Source organism: Dunckerocampus dactyliophorus, chromosome 15 (genome assembly GCF_027744805.1).
Source record: "Dunckerocampus dactyliophorus isolate RoL2022-P2 chromosome 15, RoL_Ddac_1.1, whole genome shotgun sequence".
NCBI classification, from domain to species: domain Eukaryota; kingdom Metazoa; phylum Chordata; class Actinopteri; order Syngnathiformes; family Syngnathidae; genus Dunckerocampus; species Dunckerocampus dactyliophorus.
Window position 1 is genome coordinate 27,292,701 of NC_072833.1, and position 20,891 is coordinate 27,313,591.

General features: G+C 45.1%; 1 protein-coding gene across 7 annotated transcripts in view; it reads left to right on the forward strand.

The window, feature by feature from the left end:
- Positions 1 to 1,148: 1,148 nt before the first annotated feature.
- The window catches only part of ppp1r12a (protein phosphatase 1, regulatory subunit 12A), a 52,349-nt gene continuing 32,606 nt past the window's right edge, over positions 1,149 to 20,891 (forward strand). For 4 of the 7 annotated variants that reach the window (XM_054800407.1, XM_054800408.1, XM_054800409.1 and 1 more), the window contains exon 1: positions 1,149 to 1,511. In XM_054800407.1, coding sequence (XP_054656382.1) covers positions 1,275 to 1,511 — 237 coding nt within the window. In that variant the 5' untranslated portion in view covers positions 1,149 to 1,274. The remainder of the gene's footprint in view (positions 1,512 to 20,891) is intronic. The other 3 variants (XM_054800412.1, XM_054800411.1, XM_054800410.1) reach the window with 1 other exon arrangement.

Consider the following 20,891-nt stretch of genomic DNA (forward strand, 5'->3'; position numbering starts at 1 on the left):
CTCGGAGTAGAAGCACTGCTCCTCCACATTGAGAGGAGCCAGATGAGGTGGCTTGGGCATCTGGTCAGGATGCCACCCGGACGCCTCCCTGGGGAGGTGTTCAGAGCAAGTCCAACCGATAGAAGGCCTCGGGGAAGACCCAGGACACGTTGGAGAGACTATTATGTCTCCCAACTGGCCTGGGAACACCTCTGGATCCGCCGGGAGGAGCTGGATGAAGTGGCCGGGGAGAGGGAAGTCTGGGTCTCCCTGCTTAGGCTGCTGCCCCCACGACCCGATCTCGGATAAGGGGTAGAAGATGGATGGATGGATTGATTACATACTTACATATGTTTTTTCCATTTCTGCTGCTGCTGTTGTTTTTTTTAATTTAAAACTTTCTTCTTGTACATTTTGTTTTGACTTTATTCACATAATATTTTGACCTCATTTTTGCAATATGATGACTTTTTCTGCAACCTAATTTTCCAAAAATTACAACTTTATTTGTTTTGTTTCTTTTACAGCTTTAAAAAAATCTCTATAATTTTTATCTATAATTTTTCAACTTTATGCCACTAAAATTACGTTATATTTCCTCACAATATTATGACATTATTCTCGTAAAAGTACAACTTTTTTCTCTTCATATTTTGACTTTATTCTTGTAAAATTTCTGCTGATTTTTCCATTTCTTGTTCAATTCATTTGTCATGTTTTTATTTTTTTTGTTTTATATATATTTTTTTAATTTCTTATTTTGATTCATACTTTTTTTAATTTGATTTTTAGAATGCACTGCGGGCCAATAAAAGACCAGCTGCTGTTTGTAAATGGCCCCCGGGCCGCATTTTGGAGAACAGTGCTGTAAAGTGTCCATGTGTGAGTAAATGCTTGTTTGTGATTTCCAGGTGAGCTGGGGTAGGCTCCAGCTGATCCGGACAAGCTAGAATGGATCAAATGTACTCCTAGAATATCAATACTATGTTATGTAATATTTCCAAGCGCTGTGGTTTCATTTGGTGTCTATGAGGGATTACCCCGCTCACTCTCTCTCTCCCCATAATCCACTGGAGGTAACGTCACACTGCAGATCCTCTGACGGAGATCTCGCGAGACTTGCAGCCAACAATCCAGACGCCCTCTTCTCGCGCTGACGAGCCCGGCCCCCCCTCCCTCCATCCCATCCCCGTCGTCCTCCTCCTCCTTCCCACGCCCCAGTGCGCTGTGGGATAGTGCCACTATAAAGTATATCCTCTCTCGGAGAAATATAAGAAGCCCGAGACAGGAGGGTGATGAAGATGGCGGACGCCAAGCAGAAGAGGAACGAGCAGCTGAAGCGGTGGCTGGGCTCCGAGACAGACCTGGAGCCGCCGATCCTGAAGAAGAAGAAGACGAAGGTGAAGTTCGACGATGGCGCCGTGTTTCTGGCCGCCTGCTCCAGCGGCGACACCGAGGAGGTGCTCCGAATGCTCGACCGCGGCGCCGACATCAACTACGCCAACGTCGACGGTCTCACCGCCCTCCACCAGGTGAGCGCCGGCCTGTGTCGGGGTATGCAAGCCGCCCGTGGGCGCTCTTTTTGGGGCACTAATGTCCCTTGAACACCTGTCAAGTGGAAGCCATTCTCTTCCCGTTGTTTACCTACTTAGCACGGCCCCCCGCGTTTACAAGAACTTCCTCCCTGGGTTCTGATGGGGGCATCTTCAAATATGAATAATGAACGATCACTTTCTTGTGTGCACACAAGCGGCAAAGTTAACGGCTCGGTGCCTTTTGCTTTCGGGGGGCTACTTCATGGCCGTCAACACCAGGCTATACCCGGAGTCGGTGGGTGCAGTCTAATTGCTGTAACGCTGCAGCTGCCTCACAGTGTGCTTTGCTTTATTTGTGTTTGTTATTCGGTGCTGTTGCTTTGCTACGGCAAACACAAGATGAAATAGAAACGCTCCATGCATGCTAGCGGCTAAAGTCGGTTTGTTGATAAAGCCTCCATGGCATTGCAGCCGCTAGTCGTTAGCCATGCTAGTTGGACACACGCCTTATTATCACTGGCTTGTGTTGTCCGGGATGGCAACCGCTTGATTCAGTGTGTTAATATGAAACATCGCACACTTCTGTATCATGACTTCCACGGTCAACCACTGACGTGCACCGTTAGCAATAAAATGGATGCTAACGCTACATTAGCATCGTGGCTGCAGCTCCAGTTAGCTTCCATCGATGTTTACTTGAGGCTGTTTTGGGGGGGGGGGGGGTGTTACACCAGTCGAGCCATTTGGCTTTGCATGGCTTCGTCAGTTTGAGCAATGTGTTGCGTGAACTGTAAAGTTTGTGTCCGTTTGACGGACGTGCCAGCATCATTCCCCAGCTAGCTTCTCAACCCGCTAGCGACGCTTAGCTGCTGCTAGCTAGCCGCGAGCTAGCCACCGTGCTCGCAGTGCGGTGATGAAATGGCAGCTCTTTGGGCTGACGATTAACGCTATTTACTCCTTGCATTCCCGTGCTTGGTCTAACTTGATAACATTTCTCATTTTTACACCTCGGGCGATTGTAAGAGAATGCCAGGTTGACTTTGATAATGGCTTCACTCTTGTGTACACCTTTTCAGTGGTGCAATTCCTGTTTCCATACATTATTACAAGCTTCTTTATCCACATGAAACACTCCACCCTCTACCTCACTGCCAGGATGTGTAATACTTGGAATAATATTGATGACAGCCACTTTCGTATTGATCTTGCAGGATTTGGTTGAAGATGTTGCATGTCAACATGTCTTCACATATTTTTTGTTTTTTTTCAACAGGACATTGCATTCAAATGCGGTTTTGCACTCAACACAACACCAGTACCTGTTTTTGTTCTTTTTATGAGTTGAGGTAACGGTATGATGCTGAATCAGTGTTCTTCTTTCTGTTGGCTAACAGGTGATAAAATCCTCGACAGACCAACGCAATCGTTGCGGTGTGTGGGTAGAAATCACGCATAGATATGTCGTGATGTCACCTGAATGATTCGTACCTACGTGACTCGTCTAAGCTTGTGCTCACCTTTCCTGGAAATATTTGCGTCAATATTGTCCTCGAATGTACAATTTGTCCTTCTCAAGTCGTCGGGTGGGAATGTGGCCTTTTTTTGGGATGATGACCCGCAAGCGAGGGCCGCTTCACACACAGACCTAACCATCTCTGGAGAACAGCGGCTGCAGCGTGTGTGTTTAGTGGGGCATTGGATCCCTTAGTGGGGGTCTTTTTAAGGTGACACTACGGGAATCTTATCTGTGTTCTTTTGGGGAAAATGTGTCTGAGTGACGGCCCACTACTGGCTTTGTTGTGGAGCTTGTCATGTTGGTACACGAGGGCTCGCATCGCGCTCCCCTAAGTCGTTGACCGGGGCAGGGTTATAAATACCGTGGCCACAAGTTCTCCCTGACTGGGTTTCAAGAGATGATGCTAAGTTTGGCCATGACTCAGTCGGTGGCAACGCTTTGTAGTGGAGGACCTGAGAAGTCACCAAGCTCATAGATGATGATAATAGGACATGTGTAATGCCCACTTTTGGCAGTGGTTTCCATGCCGCAGAGCCAGTGTCGACGGTTCAGATGGGCCGCTGAGAGGATGTGAAAGTGAAAGACCAGACCGGTGGAAAGGTAGAGATATCCCAACCCCTCTTTGCTAAACTGGTCTTGGAGCGCAACATTCCGAGTGCCGTCGCCTCGGCCTCTGCATTCCTCACATGACAGTATTTGGAAACCATGGCAAAGAGCGAGCGAGCAGACATTCCTCAGCTGTCACCTAAGCCCCTCCCCCCGGTGTCCTCACCCCCACCCGACTCGCCTGTCCCCACACCACCAGGCCACTGAGCTCCATCAAGCCAATTAGTGCGGAGGTAACCAGGAAAATCTCCACACTGACCCACACCTGAACCTGCGGCTTCCTGACCCGCTCGGCCAACGGCATTGGACCCCGTTCAACAGCCCTGGACGTCCGGGACTTTAGCTGTAGCTATCGCCATGGCGATGACTCTGCGAGGCTGCTGGCGGATTGCGTTGGTGGATTTGCACGTACGGAGAGGGAGTTTCATAACAGATGGAGCGAAAAAGTCTGTGGCAGAGCCGGGCACCTAGAAATGAGTCAACCTCTCCAAGGTTGCCATGGAAGCATCGCCGTGCACGACGAGGTGGCCATCAGCCTCGTCGTCCGGGCCAGGGACAGCCACCAAGTCTGTGACTCATCAGTGCTTGAATTATTTCACATGAGCATCCCATGCCTAATAACACACAGAACCACCATGGGCTAACTTAGCCTGCTCTGGGAACCGCACTCCATCTCAGTCTGTGTTGGAGTATTTAGCAGCAACGTGCTGCTCTTCTAAATCAAACATGAACTTCCTGTTTCCTCCACAGCCCGTTTAGGCAGCCAAGGGAAGCAAATCCTGTGTTAGTGTTTCCCACAGGACTGCAATGTATTTGTGGCCTGGAGGATGGGGCTTTACATGACGTATGTTCATGTAAGTTGTATAGAAGCTGTGGGAGACGAAAAGAGGCACAAAAAAGCAAAACAAATATGTTTAGAGCTTAGAGCTACCAATGAACTTTCTTCTCTTGCTTCTTTTGTCACAAGCAAGACGGCGCCGCCTTTGAGTGCTTTTCAGATCAGGAAGAAAGCTACGTGCTTTCATGTTAGCGCCTCCAAAAGTGTTCAAGAAGACCAGAAGACGCCGCCAGATTTGTCACTAGTTGCTTTTTTTTAGGGCCCTATGAAATCCATTTCCAAATTCTGCTTTTTCCGTTCTCATTTTTTTTTTAAATCCCATTTTTTGCCTTTGATGCTTTACAGCATAGCTTGTGCGCTTTTTGGGTTAGTGAATAAAATGTCTGTTAATTTAATGGTGGTATGGCATGCTAAAACACTGGCTTACATGAACAAGCGGTAGAAGATGACACCATGCAGCCGCACTAGCATGCTCTGCTAAGCTAAGCTAGCCCAGCTAGCTTCCATTCACACGCCGTAAGGAGTTTTACCGCCAACTTTTTGTCGGTGCTTCAGTTCGCCGCTTTGACATGTTTAGTTCGGGAGGGGGCGGGTTAGTATTTGTGATGACATTCACCACAATTTAGAGGTCCACCGTGGGAAAAGGTTCCTCCTCCACATGATGACAGCATTTCATTCACATTTCCGTGAGATTTTGTGTCTAACAGTAAGTTGGCCAATTCCGTCCGCAAATGAAGGGCCCTACTTTTTTGAAAAGGAGACTGTGAGGGGTCTCAATGCTAGCCCAGTAGAGTGGCAACACTGGTCCCTCCTGCTACGTCGTCTTCTTCTCTGGCATATCAGCTGTGTATGAGGCGTGTTGAGAAGCAGAGTTAGCATGCCATCTACGGTACCACAAGCTACATTCAGACAGTCCTGTTATAATGTGTTTATGAGCGAGGGTGAACGGGTAGCGCCACATCTACTTGTGACAGTCTAAATGTTTTCCTGGTTGGCCGCCACACATAAATGACTGTACGGTATTATTCTCCTGCTGCTATTTGTTATGATTGGCTTACATGTGCAAAACACATGCATAATGTGTTTTGCGATGTGCAGATCTCCCAAGTTGCTCTCACCTGTTTTACTGGACACTTGCAAGCGTCTTGTACCCGCCAGAAAGGTGTTAGGTCTGATGTGCCTCATAAACAACCCCGCAGGCTTGATGACATCTTGGTAAATAGTAAATAGAATTGCATATTTTCAAGATGATGTCTTGCAAGTATGTTCAAGATGATGATGATGTGTTTTGTTGCATTCCACGTAAAATGAGTGCAGATGAGAAAGCAGAGGGTTTTTTTTGTGTGTAGAAGCCTCATTTTGGTGTACGTGGTGCCGAAGATCAGCATTTCCAGGGGATTTTAGCCTTCGAGACACTCCGGGAATGAGCAGGGAAGTCACACAGATGAGACAATAGAGTACTTGGATCATTTATTACACAATCACATGATCCAGGTACTTCAAATAATCATTTCATCTTTGGAAAGACAAAAGATGGCGGGCACTTGAGATGCAGGTGGTCCTCACTTTATGATGTAATGTTCCGAACGCATAAAAAAAAAGAAAAATGCAAACACAAGACTCGCTTGAGGACTTGTTACGTGTATTCTTCGGCCGTGCACAGTACGAATGCAGTATGTGCACGCACATGCACAGCGACACTGCATTCATTCATCAATTATCCAATTAATCTACAACTGTTTTGGCATTTTGTTTTCAAAATGTAAATATCCTCAAGTGTGAGATTGAGTGTAATGTCCTGAGTGATCCATGACAGCAGAGCTATTTATTATCTTGCTCTTTTATGATATTCACACACATACACTTTGACTTTGGAAAACACTGACGGACATTGTTGCCTCTTTTCTGATATGTTGCATACCAAAGCACTAACTGTTTGTCGGGCGCTTTCAAATCTGTTTAGTTTTTTTCCAAATTGAGTTATTTTCATTTTAATTCTTTAGAATTGTGGTATTATTTTACCAGCATACAGTGTGTGTGCTTTTTGGGGTAATGAATAAAATGTCCATTAAAGAAATAGAACAATCCTTATATTTATTGATGCAATACATCATTGGCTAATTCAGTCCAGCAATTGGGAAATGGATGAAGCTTAGCTAACTTTTCTCTGCAACAAACTGCAATGCCGTGTTTGTCATTAAGGAAGATGTCACCCATGCAATTCCACATGCATTATTAGTGGAAGATATTTTTGTTTTTCTTTCTTTTTTGGGAGAATGAACAGAACAAGAATTTCATTGCATAGCAGAACTACCTGTTTTACTGTGCATGTGACAATAAAACTCTTGAATCTCTCTTGAAAAGGCGGGAACTGTGTGTGTGTTGAGAATGTCTGTTGATGGTTGAGATGAGCTGGGTGCAATAATAAATGTTCCTCCGGACGACGTCAGCTGGCATGGTAAAATGCGTCTTACATTCAACTGAAAGTGGTAAAACACAACACAACCAGTGTAAACACACTCACACACATATACAGCTGCACTCGCGTGCTCTGCTATGCTAAGCTAACACCGCTAGCTTCCATTCATGCTCTATAAGAGAGGAGTTTTCAAGTTTGTTTTGCCGGTTTTAGGTTGCCATTCTGACATGTTTAGTTCAGGAGGGGGTGGGTCAGTGGGTCAATATTGGTCTCAAAACACTGTTACGACCATCAGAAGTGTAAAGATGATTGAATGCTGGAGGGGTCATGGATTCCATGCGCTGTTACCAAGTCGTGGGAGGAGAAGAGGTTATCTTTCTACGTTACAATATTTTAAGAAGGTAGAAAGGCCTGGAAGGAGTTGCTATCTCTTCTTTGTAATTACAGTTTGAGTTCATTCTTGGGTTTTCATGACTGTATTTTCTATGTCCTTCATAGAGTATGTAGAGTGTGGGTGACTTGGGTAGAAGCTTGGAGGTCCTTCACAGCCAAGAAATAGAGCACCTGTGTAATGAGACCCGTTGTTGCCAAGATCAGCTTTCTGACAGTCGCCAAGAGCCACTCATGCATTTGTAACGTCAAGCAGAATACATTAAAGGTGCACCTCCGTGATTTATGGACTGGAATCTAGACGGTCTTGATTTGATGGCTGCCACTCAGCTGCCGGTCTGGCCGGTAAGGAAGCCGATGATCAGACTTTATATCTGCGCTTCTGCATACCACAATGTACACAACGGACTGATCTTCTTCTTTCTCCTTCTGGGGCATCCTGATGCCAGCCCTCATGATTTGGATGACATCAGCCACGCTGCATTGAACAACAAAACAGGTCAACCACAAGTCAGTGTTGGCATATATATATATATTTATATATTCTGCTCAAAAAAATTAAAGGGACACTTGGAAAACACATCAGATCTAAACTGGGGGAAAAATGATGTTGAATATGTTTCCTGATAATAAGTGGGTGATGTATTAGTAACAAAATGATGCCACATCATTTGATAGAAATGAAAATGATCACCCTATAGAGGGGGGAAATCAAAGACCCCCCAAAAACGAAAGTGAAAAAATGATGCAGCACACTGGTCCATTTAGCTAAAATGTCATTGTAGCAACTCAAAATGATTCTCAGTAGTTTGTGTGGCCCCCACGTGCTTGTACGCATGCCTGACAACGTGGGGGCATGCTCCTAATGAGACTACGGATGGTGTCCTGGGGGATCTCCTCCCAGATCTGGACCAGGGCATCACTGCGGTACCTAGACGCATGGAGGAGATTCCAGGAGACAGGTAGTTACTCCAGGAGAGCTGGACAGGGCCGTAGAAGGTCCTTCAACCCTCAGCTTGATCGGTATCTGCTCCTTTGTGCAAGGAGGACCAGGATGAGCACTGCCAGAGCCCTACAAAATGACCTCCAGCAGACCACTGGTGTGAATGTTTCTGACCAAACAATCAGAAACAGGCTCCATGAGGGTGGCCTGAGGGCCCAACGTCCTGTAGTGGGCCCTGTGCTCACTGCCCAGCACTGTAGCGCTCGATTGGCATTTGCCATAGACCACCAGAATTGGCAACTACACCACTGGTGCCCTGTGCTCTTCCCTGATGAGAGCAAGTTCAACCTGAGCACATGCGACAGACGTGAAAGGGTCTGGAGATGCCGTGGAGAACGTTATGCTGCCTGCAACATCATTCAGCATGACCGGTTTGGTGGTGGGTCAGTGATGGTCTGGGGAGGCATATCCCTGGAAGGATGCACAGACCTCTACAGGTTAGATAACGGCACCCTGACTGCTATTAGGTGTTGGGATGAAATCCTTGGACCCACTGTCAGAACCTACGCTGGTGCAGTGGGACCTGGGTTCCTCCTGGTCCACGACAATGCCCGACCTCATGTGGCTAGTGTATGCAGGTAGTTCCTGGAGGATGAAGGAATTGATACCATTGACTGGCCCCCACGTTCACCTGACCTAAACCCAATAGAACACCTCTGGGACATTATGTTTAGGTCCATCCGGCGCCGCCAGGTTGCTCCTCAGACTGTCCAGGAGCTCAGTGATGCCCTGGTCCAGATCTGGGAGGAGATCCCCCAGGACACCATCCGTAGTCTCATTAGGAGCATGCCCCCACGTTGTCAGGCATGCGTACAAGCACGTGGGGGCCACACAAACTACTGAGAATCATTTTGAGTTGCTACAATGACATTTTAGCTAAATAGACCAGTCTGATGCATCATTTTTTCACTTTCGTTTTTGGGGGGTCTTTGATTTCCCCCCTCTATAGGGTGATCATTTTCATTTCTATCAAATGATGTGGCATCATTTTGTTACTAATACATCACCCACTTATTATCAGGAAACATATTCAAGATCATTTTCCCCCAGTTAAGATCTGATGTGTTTTCCAAGTGTCCCTTTAATTTTTTTGAGCAGTGTATGTGTGTGTGTGTGTATATATATATATATATATAATATAAATAAAATTTCATACAAACACATGGTAGGAGCTGGCATGTATACAGAAATATTGCTATGTTTTGTTATCACTAGCGAGGACCCGATCCACATTTTTTGGCTTCTGATCCCATTTCTTTTTTTATTTATTTATTTTTTTAATAATAATAATAATAAGCCTTTGTTACAAACATGAATTTGTGGAATTGAATATGGTTATGAAAATGGCTTTCCAAAGCATTAAAAAGAATGCAAGTGAAGTATTTTGTTATTACACAGCATGACCAACAATATTGTTTGGACTTTGGAACAAACCTCTGGGAGTCAGGTCCCTAATCCAATAAAAGATCAAATTTGGGAAAAAATGGCCGTGCAAAATACTTTTAGGGTAATACTAATCATTTGACATTGTTATAGATCCATTTGTGGTGTGATTTCGAATATATGACTTTCAATTTTTTTTTTTTTAACAAACTCTCTTCAGCACAATAGTAATTTATTGACGTTCCCTAGTATAAATATACACAACCAGCAGTTAGGGCAGCACTTCCCATGCGAGCAGTCAGTGGTGGAGCCGGGAATTTTTCATTGGGGTGGCCAAGGTCAGGCCATTACTCGCATACGGGTGGCAGTAATAGGTTCCCAAAATAGTTCGCAATAAGTGAAGTCCGCAAAGTAGCCAACTTGATTTTTGTATTTATTTATTTTTATAATGATTAATATGTTTTAAGGCTGTAAAACCCCTCACCATACACTTCTCAGACAGGCAATAACATTTTCTCACATTTCGCTCTCAAAAAAGTTCAATCCTCCGTTTGAATTTTAATGGTCAACCTACAGGTTGGAACCATGAAGTCATTCACACGTATTTCACACTTGTTGCAGTCCTCCTCCCTCAAACCAAAGATTCATTTACAAGCTAGCAATGACACAGGAAACATGGCAAGGCGGCACGAAGGAGATTGGCTGGCTGCAGACCATTGTGAATCAATCGGGACACAGAAAACAATGGGCGGTATAGACAGACGAGAGGGGGAAGAGAGACACTCAACTTCCCACAAAGCAGTTCTTCTTAAAGGGCCAGGCTCGGCTTGTAACAGCATTCATAGGCTGTAATAAAAAAAAAAACAACAACCCAAAACAACAAAAACAATTCTGCAAAAGGAGAACCGTGATAAAGCGAGGGAATACTGCACCTTAAATGTCCAGATGGCCACCATTGGCCACTGTGTGCGAGCTCCCTGCACCATGACACAGTGTTGCCTTTTCTTCTTCTTGCGGGGGGCGGGATTTGAGTGGCAACCAGCTTTGAGGCGCATTACCGCACCTACCATGTTGGGCGTGGCGCAGAGTTACAAACCGGATACGGCAACCGGAAGCCGATATTATCCGATCTTCAAAATACAGCGGGGTGCTAGCAAGTGTGCACTACTTGCTAGCTGTGTGTATGGTGTGCTACTCAATGGAATACTTACTTGGAGCGTGTGTGTGTGTGTGTGTATAACACCATCTGATGGCAATTTCCGCTCGTTTGCGCATCGTGTTTTGTGACATGATTCATGACGCGATTCCCAAAGTATAACACCCCATTGTGCACCAAACACATTTTGCTGCATCCAAAACATGTACTTTGACTCCCACAAGCTCCCACAAATTGTCCCACCTCCTTAAAGGTAAACCACACACAATGTCAACTTCACAGTATTTCCATGTTATTTTTGTTTTTTGTGTGACACCGATTCAAAATCTGAAATATTATCATTGATTGTGATTATTTATTTTTGCTCAATTTTATTTTCATTGGGTTTTTTTGTTTTGTTTCATTAATTAGATCTAAAAGCTCTTGACATTCCAGTTAGTTAAATACTCTTCTGCTGCTTTAGTTTTGGTGTAGTTGCATTATTATGCCACATATCGTTACATTCATGAAAAAAATGGTCTCAAAAATCAATATTATTGTCAACGTTAATCAGCAATAATTTGCAGGACAATTACCGTCCAGCAAAATGTGTTATTGTAACCATGTTTGGACGTGAAGCCACCTATCCGGTGACTAAGTTTTACAAGCGTGCATTTTCGTCCCGTCTGTAATTGGCAGGTCTCTCCTTGTCGAGCTGGCCTCGCTCGCCGCCTCATTCAGGCAACCGACCAACCCCGTAATCATCAGCAGGAAGTCACTGTGATGTTTGTGCATGGGTGCCTGGCAAAGCCGCCAGATCGTCACTGGCTGGCTCATGACTCGCTGCTGACGGCACCTGGTCTTCATTCAGACATGCAGTCGGGGGGGGGGGGAACTGTATTTTTGGTTTTATTTGGTTTGGATCGTGCTGCGAGAGCACCTAGCGGTGCACCTTGCCAGAGGCACCAGGGGATCTGGTGTTCTCTGAAGTATTTCGTATGAGTGTCGTGACAGGTTGGAACTGGTTCACCTGGGGTCATAAGGAGAATTCCTCATAGGAGCAAACCTGCTGCTACGCATCCTAGCCGCGCTGCCTCGGCAGCAAGGCTACGGACACAGACTTGACCTGACCCCAAAGTGCCTTAATCCCTACCCTAAATGAATGCGGTTAAGATTAAGCAGCAAATTCATAAAGTGGCTTGGTGGCTAAATCAATGCATTGATGACTTCAGCTCATCAAACCATCACACAACAAGTCTTCCCTCTGCTGCTGCTGCTGCTGCTGCTGCTGTTGTTGTGCTTGCCGCCAGCGAGACTTTTTATGAGCCGCCTTGGAAGTGCAAACACCTGGATGCAAGAGACAGCCAATTCCTCATTGTCTTCCAGAGAGGCCGGCTCGATTAGGGCCTGACCCAAGCCACACGTGTCCCATTTGTTGTCTGCGGATGGACGGTGTGGTTGCATTCTTTCCACGCTTTCTCAAAATTGCCACATCCTCAGGCAGCGAAACAAGGGGTTGATGCAATATACGTGTACACACACACACACACACACATTTCCAGTTGATATATGAAGTGCTTGTAAGTGGAGTAGAATTTGGCAAAACTTGCAGTCTTCAAGAAAACACCAGAAGATAAAATGTATTTGTTGTATGCATTCAGACACAATCCAATGGATTAGCTTCAGTGTGCTTTTGTCCACTTCAAGCGAATGTTAATTGAATAATGAATGACCTCCTGCTGTCAAGCGTCTGCCATTAGCGTGCAGAAAATCAACTTCTGCTTGACTTGAGTCCTAACAATAGAATTCATTTTACGAGCTAAAGAGGTTGCTTTTCTTTCATCAGCGTGATGAAAAATCGGTTTCATTGATTCTCCAATTCAAGTTTTGCGCCAATCCAGGACTTTTTGGTGCTGATGGCCGGAGGAGATCAGAGTGCTTCTGACCAAAGAGTAACAGGAAGTGGCTGTTTATTTTTCTCATTTCCTCTTTGAGGCTGCACTTGTGAGGCTGCTCCTTCCACTCCCTCTGCTGTTATCATCTTTGCTTGCCCAACACTGTGACACATCTCACACACACACACTTGCCTCCACCATTCATATATCATCCTGCTGTTATTTTACTCTGCTCAACACGGGCCCTGGCTGAATGACAGGATCCATACTGGCGCTGCTAATGGTCGTAAATTGAGAGGGCGCCTGCAGACCCTGGCATCCACACTATCCACTTAACCTCTGCAGTTGGAAGCCTTTGGGCATAAGTGGTGACGCTGTCTTAGTCCGCTTTAGGGCCCCGACTGTCACTGGCCGCTGAACTTCGCATAAAGCCTCCGTTTATATCCAAATATCAGCGGAGGTGGTGTCCTGCTTGTGCCCCCTCGCCCCCGCCTCATGTTGCTTGGGTCTATTGTTCTGGCTGCTGAGAAGAAGAAGCTCCAAGTGAAATTTACAAGTCCTCCTCACCCCAAAAAAAAATCCTGCTCTTCTTTTTCCACGGGAATCCCAGGGCCTTATATGGTCGTCCTCAGTAGCAGCTACAAGGCTGTGTGTGTGTGTGTGTGTGTGTGTGTGTGTGTTAGGGCTCAGAAGTGAGCTCATCTAGAATGGAGGGACCCAGCTGGTCGCCCTGCAGCGCTCAAGCCCTCCCCCTTGTAGCCTCTGGCCTCCTGAACCCGACCAACAGCACATGAGCAGCGAGCTCTTTGTCTTCCTCCATGCCAGCTACGTGTAACTTCCTACATGCACGCTACATATAAATGTCATAGCATGCTATTTTAAAAAATGTGTTGTGCTGTTTGGCTGTTTCAAACGCCGAGCAAACCGCCTCCCTTGCATGTACACGTGCAGACCCACAACACATGGAGGCGGTAAGAAGGAATTCCTTTTGTGGAAGTGGCCGTGCGCCTCAGAGTAGCTGACGCGGTCCACCAGGCGTGGCCAGAGCGCTGAAGCCGAAAGCCCCGAGGCTAGGAGTAATACTTATCTGGGAATTTCTCCACTGGTATGCTAGTCCAGGGTTGTGCTGCAGCCTGGTTAAGAGGTTGTCCTAGCAGAGCCGGGGCTTTGGGGGGGGACGAGAATTGTTTTTTTGACACTGGGGTCTATACCAGGGGTTGGGAACCTTTTTGGCTAAGAGAGCCATGAAAGCCACATATTTAAAATGTATTTCCGTGAGAGCCATATCATATCTTTTAACACCGAATACAACCAGTGTGTATATTTAAGGAAGACTCACAATTTTAGACTCTAATAAGTCTCTGAATGTATTCTTTGTAATGTTGTTATATGGAAGCTAACCAATAATTACTAATAAATTACTTTTTACCATTAATGGGACTTCTGGTGCTGCATGGTTTTGCGCCCTAATCCGTATCTTTCTTTCTTTTCCTTTTTCATCAAAAGGGTTGTCTCTGCACAATTAGCTAGCTGACTATTTGATTAAAGGAGGGACAACCCCAATAATAATCAAGTTTTGGTGTCTGACACGGAAAACATGGGAAGGACAGCTGGCATTGCACTACAAAATGAAATGCATGGATTAAAATGCATTAGAATGCATATTTTTAATGTCATTTTTAACAGTGATTTCTGTAATGTTTTACTTTAAAATGTCAGGGAAACAAATTAAAATAAACACATTTTATGGTGTTAAGAAATGTCTGAGAGCCAGATGCAGTCATCAAATGAGCCACATCTGGCTCCCGAGCAGTAGGTTCTCTACCCCTGCTCTATACAGTTTGATTTCTGGAAGCACCTTTCCATAGAGCCATGTATTGCTTCTAACTGTTCTCTAGTAACTACCCCAAATAACTATGTTAAATCAAATTCAAATGTATTTCCATTTTACAAATACTGGCTATCTTTTATTTACCATCATTTCCGGACTATAGAGCACATTGGCGTAACAGTACAGAACAGTGCGTGTAACACGGCTAGTTAAACAGTGCGTGTAGCACGGCTAGTTAAACAGAAGCCTACCAGAAAAGTAATTCATTGTTGTCGTTGTCCTCTTCCTCCTGGGAACTAAAAGCAGTCGTCGTCTTCAGCATTACAATTGAACAGCCTAATAATTCCTTCATCATACACTTTGTCGGTCTCTCTCTTTTTCATTGTTGCTGTTGTTGTTGCCACTTTTGTCTCGAGGCAAATTAGCCATTTAGATTGAGATATTCTCGTCGTCCTGTCTTTGGAAACACGTTGGTGATAGTGGATGGTTGGTGGTCCTAGCAGTCCACCAGAAGCTGTAGCAATTCTACACTTGATCAAACTTACTTAAGATGAGTCAGAGATCGCTGCGTAAGACTTCAGAACATGACATTAGCGTCCACTTCTCTCACCCATGTCACGACTTCCTGAAACTGCACTCTAAGCATCATGGGAAATACAGTTTTTAGCCATAGATGAGCTGCATCACTGTACAAGCTGCAGGGTTCAAAGCGTGACAAAAAAGTAGAGGCTTAAGCCCCGGTCACACCGCCTGAACTTTGCTGTAGCGTCCCTGGAGCGGTGAAAAAAAATAATCACCGCTCGTAACCGCGCACAAAATGGGGAAAAAAATAGAAAACACGGGTGTTGTCCTAGCGGTGCACCGCTGAAGCCGCCGTTGCTTTAGTGTTGGTTTAACGGTAGCGAACGTTGGTTTAGCGGTAACGCGAGCGTCGATAGAGTGGCGTTCTGCGCATGCGGGCTGGTGGCATCCTCATGACTGGCTGGAAGGCTCGTGGATCCTCATTCGCAGTCCCACAGTGCCCTCTAGTGTGTCTCTGCAAACACAACAACTGTCTGACCCACACAACTCTGTCTCTCCTTCCCTCTCTTCTCCTGTCAACAGCTTGTTGCAATCTGAGGAGGTTCTGATTCTGCTGCTGGACTAGTGCACCAATCATAGCAAGTCTCTCAGCATCCATGGTAGTACAGTTTTACTGTAACTTTGAGCAAATTCGATATAACTGAGGTCTGCACTCAACGGCTATTCCAAATAGGCTCCTGGTCCATTTCTCTCTGTATTTATAGCCAAATTATGCTCCGCCTCCGACACCTCCATACCAACGGCAAACCAAAGTTCTTCACCGCAATGGATCGCTGCTTCATAGCTGCTTCAACGCCTGACACCGTTCCAGCAATCCCGTGTCCGCTCGCAAAACGCTTACAGCCGCTCCAACTAAGTTTGTGCAACGTTTAATCACCGCCCGGGCAAAGCTGGCGAAGCAGCAGTGGTCCAGCGTTCAAGATTTCTGCGTTGGAGTAGCGGACCCAAGCGTCCACGAACTTCCGTCTAGCGGCGCCAAACTTTGACTGGCCGTTGTTGGAGCGGTGATGAACTTTGCCATAGCGGAAAATTGCCCCCTCCTCACCGCTGGCAATATTTTGTGCAGCTCAAAACTTTCGGAGCGGTAGGAGGGACCATCAGCGGTGGCCGAGCGTATACGGCGTTGCCTTAACGGGGGCCAATTTCTGTTAAACGGTGGTGCGCGGTTACGAGCGGTGATGAATTTTTTTTCACCGCTCCAGGGACGCTACAGCAAAGTTCCAGAAATGATAGTAATCCTAATATACCATCACTGGTATATACCATCACAACTCTGACATCACCTTGGGGTCAAAGTTGCCCCATGCGTACATGAAGAGACAAACTGTTGACAAGCTTTGTCATTGGGACTGCTGAGAGAAGCCATGAGGATAATGGCCACACAAGGAAGCAAAATTCAGCCCAAACTGTGACAGCAGCTGCTTTCCGTCCTCTGGAATGAGGTCTTTTCCTAGACTCTGGTCCAGTTTAGTGTAAGTCAGAACTTAACCATTAAGACCAAAAGTGTGGCCAGTGCACTACCAAAGCAAGGCTCTGCTGCAAAATGGAGGGTAAACACTACGGTTATCCATTAAAACGTGAGGAGATTTGTGGTTTGGAGAAAAGCTGTATGGTGACAACAGGGCAGACTGAAGTATGAATCATAATACAGTCATATGGAAGTGGCAGTGTGCAAGGCATTATCAGAAGCAAACACGAAGTGATTTAGGCACACTTTAAACCCTACAATCCACCCTACCTTGGTGTTCCCAGCTTCTGGTCTTGTGAGTTGGGTGTCTCGTGACACCCCTGGTAAAACACATCAAACCACACTGTTATCATTTTATTATTACTTTTCTACAAGAGAGGAGAAATGTCATCTCGGGGGAAAAACGAACCTTAAAACATGCTAAAACCCCCAGCATTTCAGTATGTGTGCAATCAAATTATGGAACAGATTGAGTAACTCAAACAATACGCGCAGTTGAGCCATTTTAAGAAACAAAACACGCAGTTGTTTGCAAAATAGAAGGGCAAAGAGTCTTGAACTTGTTATGTTTTGTTATGTTTATTCTTATTTATATACATATGATTGTGGAAAAACCTTGACAATGAAATTACCATATTGTTACATTACCTTATGACTTTTCTATGTATTAATAAGATCACATGAAATACAGGAAGTGAGTAACATGTACTGTACTAGATGTGGAATGGATGGGGGTAGGGTTAAATAAATAAATTTGCTTCTTCCTACTCCTTTTGGACATGTGGAACTGTGAGTTGTATAATGTGATGTATGCATGTTGAAATAAAAGTAAAGTATTACCATTACTTTATTATCAGGCTCACAGCGCTGGCCCTTTGATTTGACATTTTGCTTTTCTTAGCTTTGTACATGATACGTGACAATAGCACAATGAGCTTTTTTCTAATGGTCCTTCAGACGTTTGGTGAAGGAGAGCCTCCTCCAGTGTTGCTAATAAACAGTAGCTCTAGCCTGTCACTTCTCAATCTCGTGTGTTTGTGGGGGCACTTCCTGTTAAGATGGACGGATGTCTTCATGACTCCTTCTATAGCTACTGTGCTAGCTCTCAGGCTGTAATCACTCACAGCGTGTCCTCAATGTCTGATCGTAATGTGTGAAGGTGAGCAAGCCTAATAACAGATTCTAAAGCATCTGCCTTTTAGCCATATAAAGTCACGAGACGTCATGGTTAAGTCTTGCTTGCAGGAGGTTAAAAAACAAAACAAAGATGGCACCTTGATGTCTTGTGCTTTTTTAAATTCTTTTTTCTTTTGCAGCCATGAGAGCAAACCCCCTTGTTGCTTTAAAATGAACTGCTTTCTCTATTTATTTATGTTTCTTACAAAAGCCTGACAAGCTCTGAACCCATGTTCTCTTTTTGGCTTTGTTGTCGTAGCAACGGGCCGGCCTCCCTTCTGGGGTGCATCTCAAGGCTGCTTTTTTTTTTTTTTTTCCTGTTAGGTGCTTGTAGGGAACACATCTGGGAATTTCTGTGGATCTTACCTTAGGATTTGAGAATGGACGCTGTATTGCCTTGTCTCAGTCCATATGCTTTGGAATGTTATTTCCATTTCTGTGCATTTTTCTTCTTGCATTGGGTGCTTTGCTGCATCTTTCTGCATCCTTTTCTTCATTACCTCCCATTCTCCATGGATGACATCCTTCTCCATATCTCTATGACTGTCGCTTCCTCACTGACTTCTGAGCGACACGGTATGTTTTAGCGTGCATACCTGCGCCCAATAATACGGTGTGCATTATCTATGTGTTAAATACAGAAATAGCACCTGTAACTGAGACTGCGCCTTTTACGGTGCGCCTTATGGTCGTGAAAATACGGTACACGAACATTTGTCTCACTGATTTGCGCTACATTGTCACCTTGTCCGCTCCATTCGGGAGGAGATAATGAACATATAAGATGTGATGTCGTGGTATGTAGGTGCCTCGTTACAACAGATACACGTCACGGCCTTCAACTTGCTGTTTAGACACATTCTCTGTCATTCTCTCGCCTCTTCAATCTTCCCTCGCCATCTGCTGCCTTCTTTGTCCTCTGCATGGGTGACGTAAGCGATTCCTCGAGGTAGGGAAAAAAAAAACTCCATTTATTTTTTGTAATGGAGGTACTGGAATTCTTGAAGGAATCGTTGCACCCCTAAATGTATGTATTTAACATGTATTTTAAAATATCAAAAAACAAGGGAATTCTTTCTCAATAAATAATAAATGAATAAAATGCAGTCTACTGTGGCTAATCCTGCAGCTGAAGTCACAATACAATATATACAGTATATAATATACTGTAGGGGTTAAAAACAAACAAACAAAAACTCAAAACCAAATGGAAATAAATGCAATCAAGTGGCCCAAGAAGGTCCCAACATAAATATATTGTTTTCAACTTGTAATGTGATGTAATCATTTCATTTAATTTTATTCTACTTGTTGGGCAAACATGCTGAGACAAGTGGTTTTGTCTTACATGTGCTGATGAGTGTGAGACTACTAGGTACTAGGTCATCAGTGAAATGTAAATGTTCAAGGGTTGAGAAGAGGGTCCATCCTATGCCTCGTGGTCGGTCCAATGTCGTTTACCTCGTCATCCAATGGCCAATTTGAAAGTCTTTCAAAGTCGTTTTACTGCCACACGGCTAACATCACTCCTGCTCCTTGCTACTTGCTCGGCATGCAGTGTTGCTGTGATCACATGGGGTTCTATCTGTCGCTGCTGTGTAGACGTGCTGGGTAGCAGTCTGGAATCGATTGCTTGTATCATAGTGCCAATATCAGATTTTTTTTGTTGCCGATATTGGCCCGATATCAGATTGGGACACCGCTAGTGTTGTAAATGGCTCTTTTCTGGCCAGTCCATGCACATTCTGTGTTTATTGATGGGATTAGTGCTTCCGTATATTTCCATTGACACTTGCAAACTGTCGGGGGCTATCAAGTGTGCCATTATGTTACAATGCGGTGTGTATGTCCTTGTCAACATGCATCTTGTGGCAAATGAGAACTTTTACTTATCTGTCAGGCTTTAAGAGATTTATGTGCAATATAAATCCCACATTGCTGCCTCGCTATGACTTTGTACAGATGCTGTAACTACGTATGTACTGCAAACCACACGCACTGTCACCCAACTTGTGGGTTTCATGCCCAACAAAGGCTACCTCTCTAAGGCGCACTGGCTGAATAGGTTTAAATGACAACGTGCCTGCAGGAGACTGACTCACTGCAGCTTTTCAATGCTTCACTGTGAGCGCAGGAAAGGTCCTTTATCAAGTCTGTTTGCAGTCTGCATCCTTCTCCGGCCTGGTGACTGTCACATTTTAGCTGACTGAGCACATTTGCATGTCATTTCAACGCCAGCATAAGACCACCAACAGATTACCCACCCTCAGCTCAGCCCTTGCTGCCAATAGCAACACAATCCCATCAAGCTAACTGCTGCACAACTACAGCAAAACACTGTGCTTGTCCCCCAGGCACAGTCCATCTTCAGGACGGCGGAATAAAGAATCCACAGCTTTTTCATTTTCACATCTTTGCTAGACTTCCACCCACTCTTATCTTCAGGTCCACCTGCGCCTGGAGATGTTCCCTCAGCATGCCGGAGCACCCGCGCACAGCCAAACCACAACACACACACACACACACACACACACACACACACACACACACACACACACATGCTGTCAGATAAGCTTAGTTAGATGCTCAGCAGCCTTGGCCATCTATGGCATTGCAAAGCACCCAAATTTGGACAAGGATTGCAGTCAGATGTGTGCCCTGAACATAAGGCCACTCTGCATATACTTGTGTGTGTGTGTGTGTGTGTGTGTGTGTGTGTATCTGTCAATGAGTTTTGTTGTCATAGCAACCCCAGGAGAGAGAGAGAGAGAGACAGTCTAGGTGCTGTGTTGAAGGATAGTAAGTGAGCGGGATTCTCTTAGTGCTAATTGCAATATGTAGTGGAGCTAGGCCTGTCACGATTGCACGTTTTGCTGGTCGATAAATGTGCTACAAATCGTCGATAATCGATTTTTATCGGCAATTTTGACACCTTTTTCCATCAATTAAACGGCGTAATATAAGCTGGTGTGTCTGGCTTGCCGCTTCCCTCAGCTCACTGGTTTTATCTTTGTTTGTTTTATGGTTTCTTGTGAGGACCATCGACTCTCTGCTGGTGTATGATTGTCAGGAATTATTTAAAATCAAGATGCATCCCTCTTACCTGGCTGACATGCCAGAGTTCCTGCTGTGGGA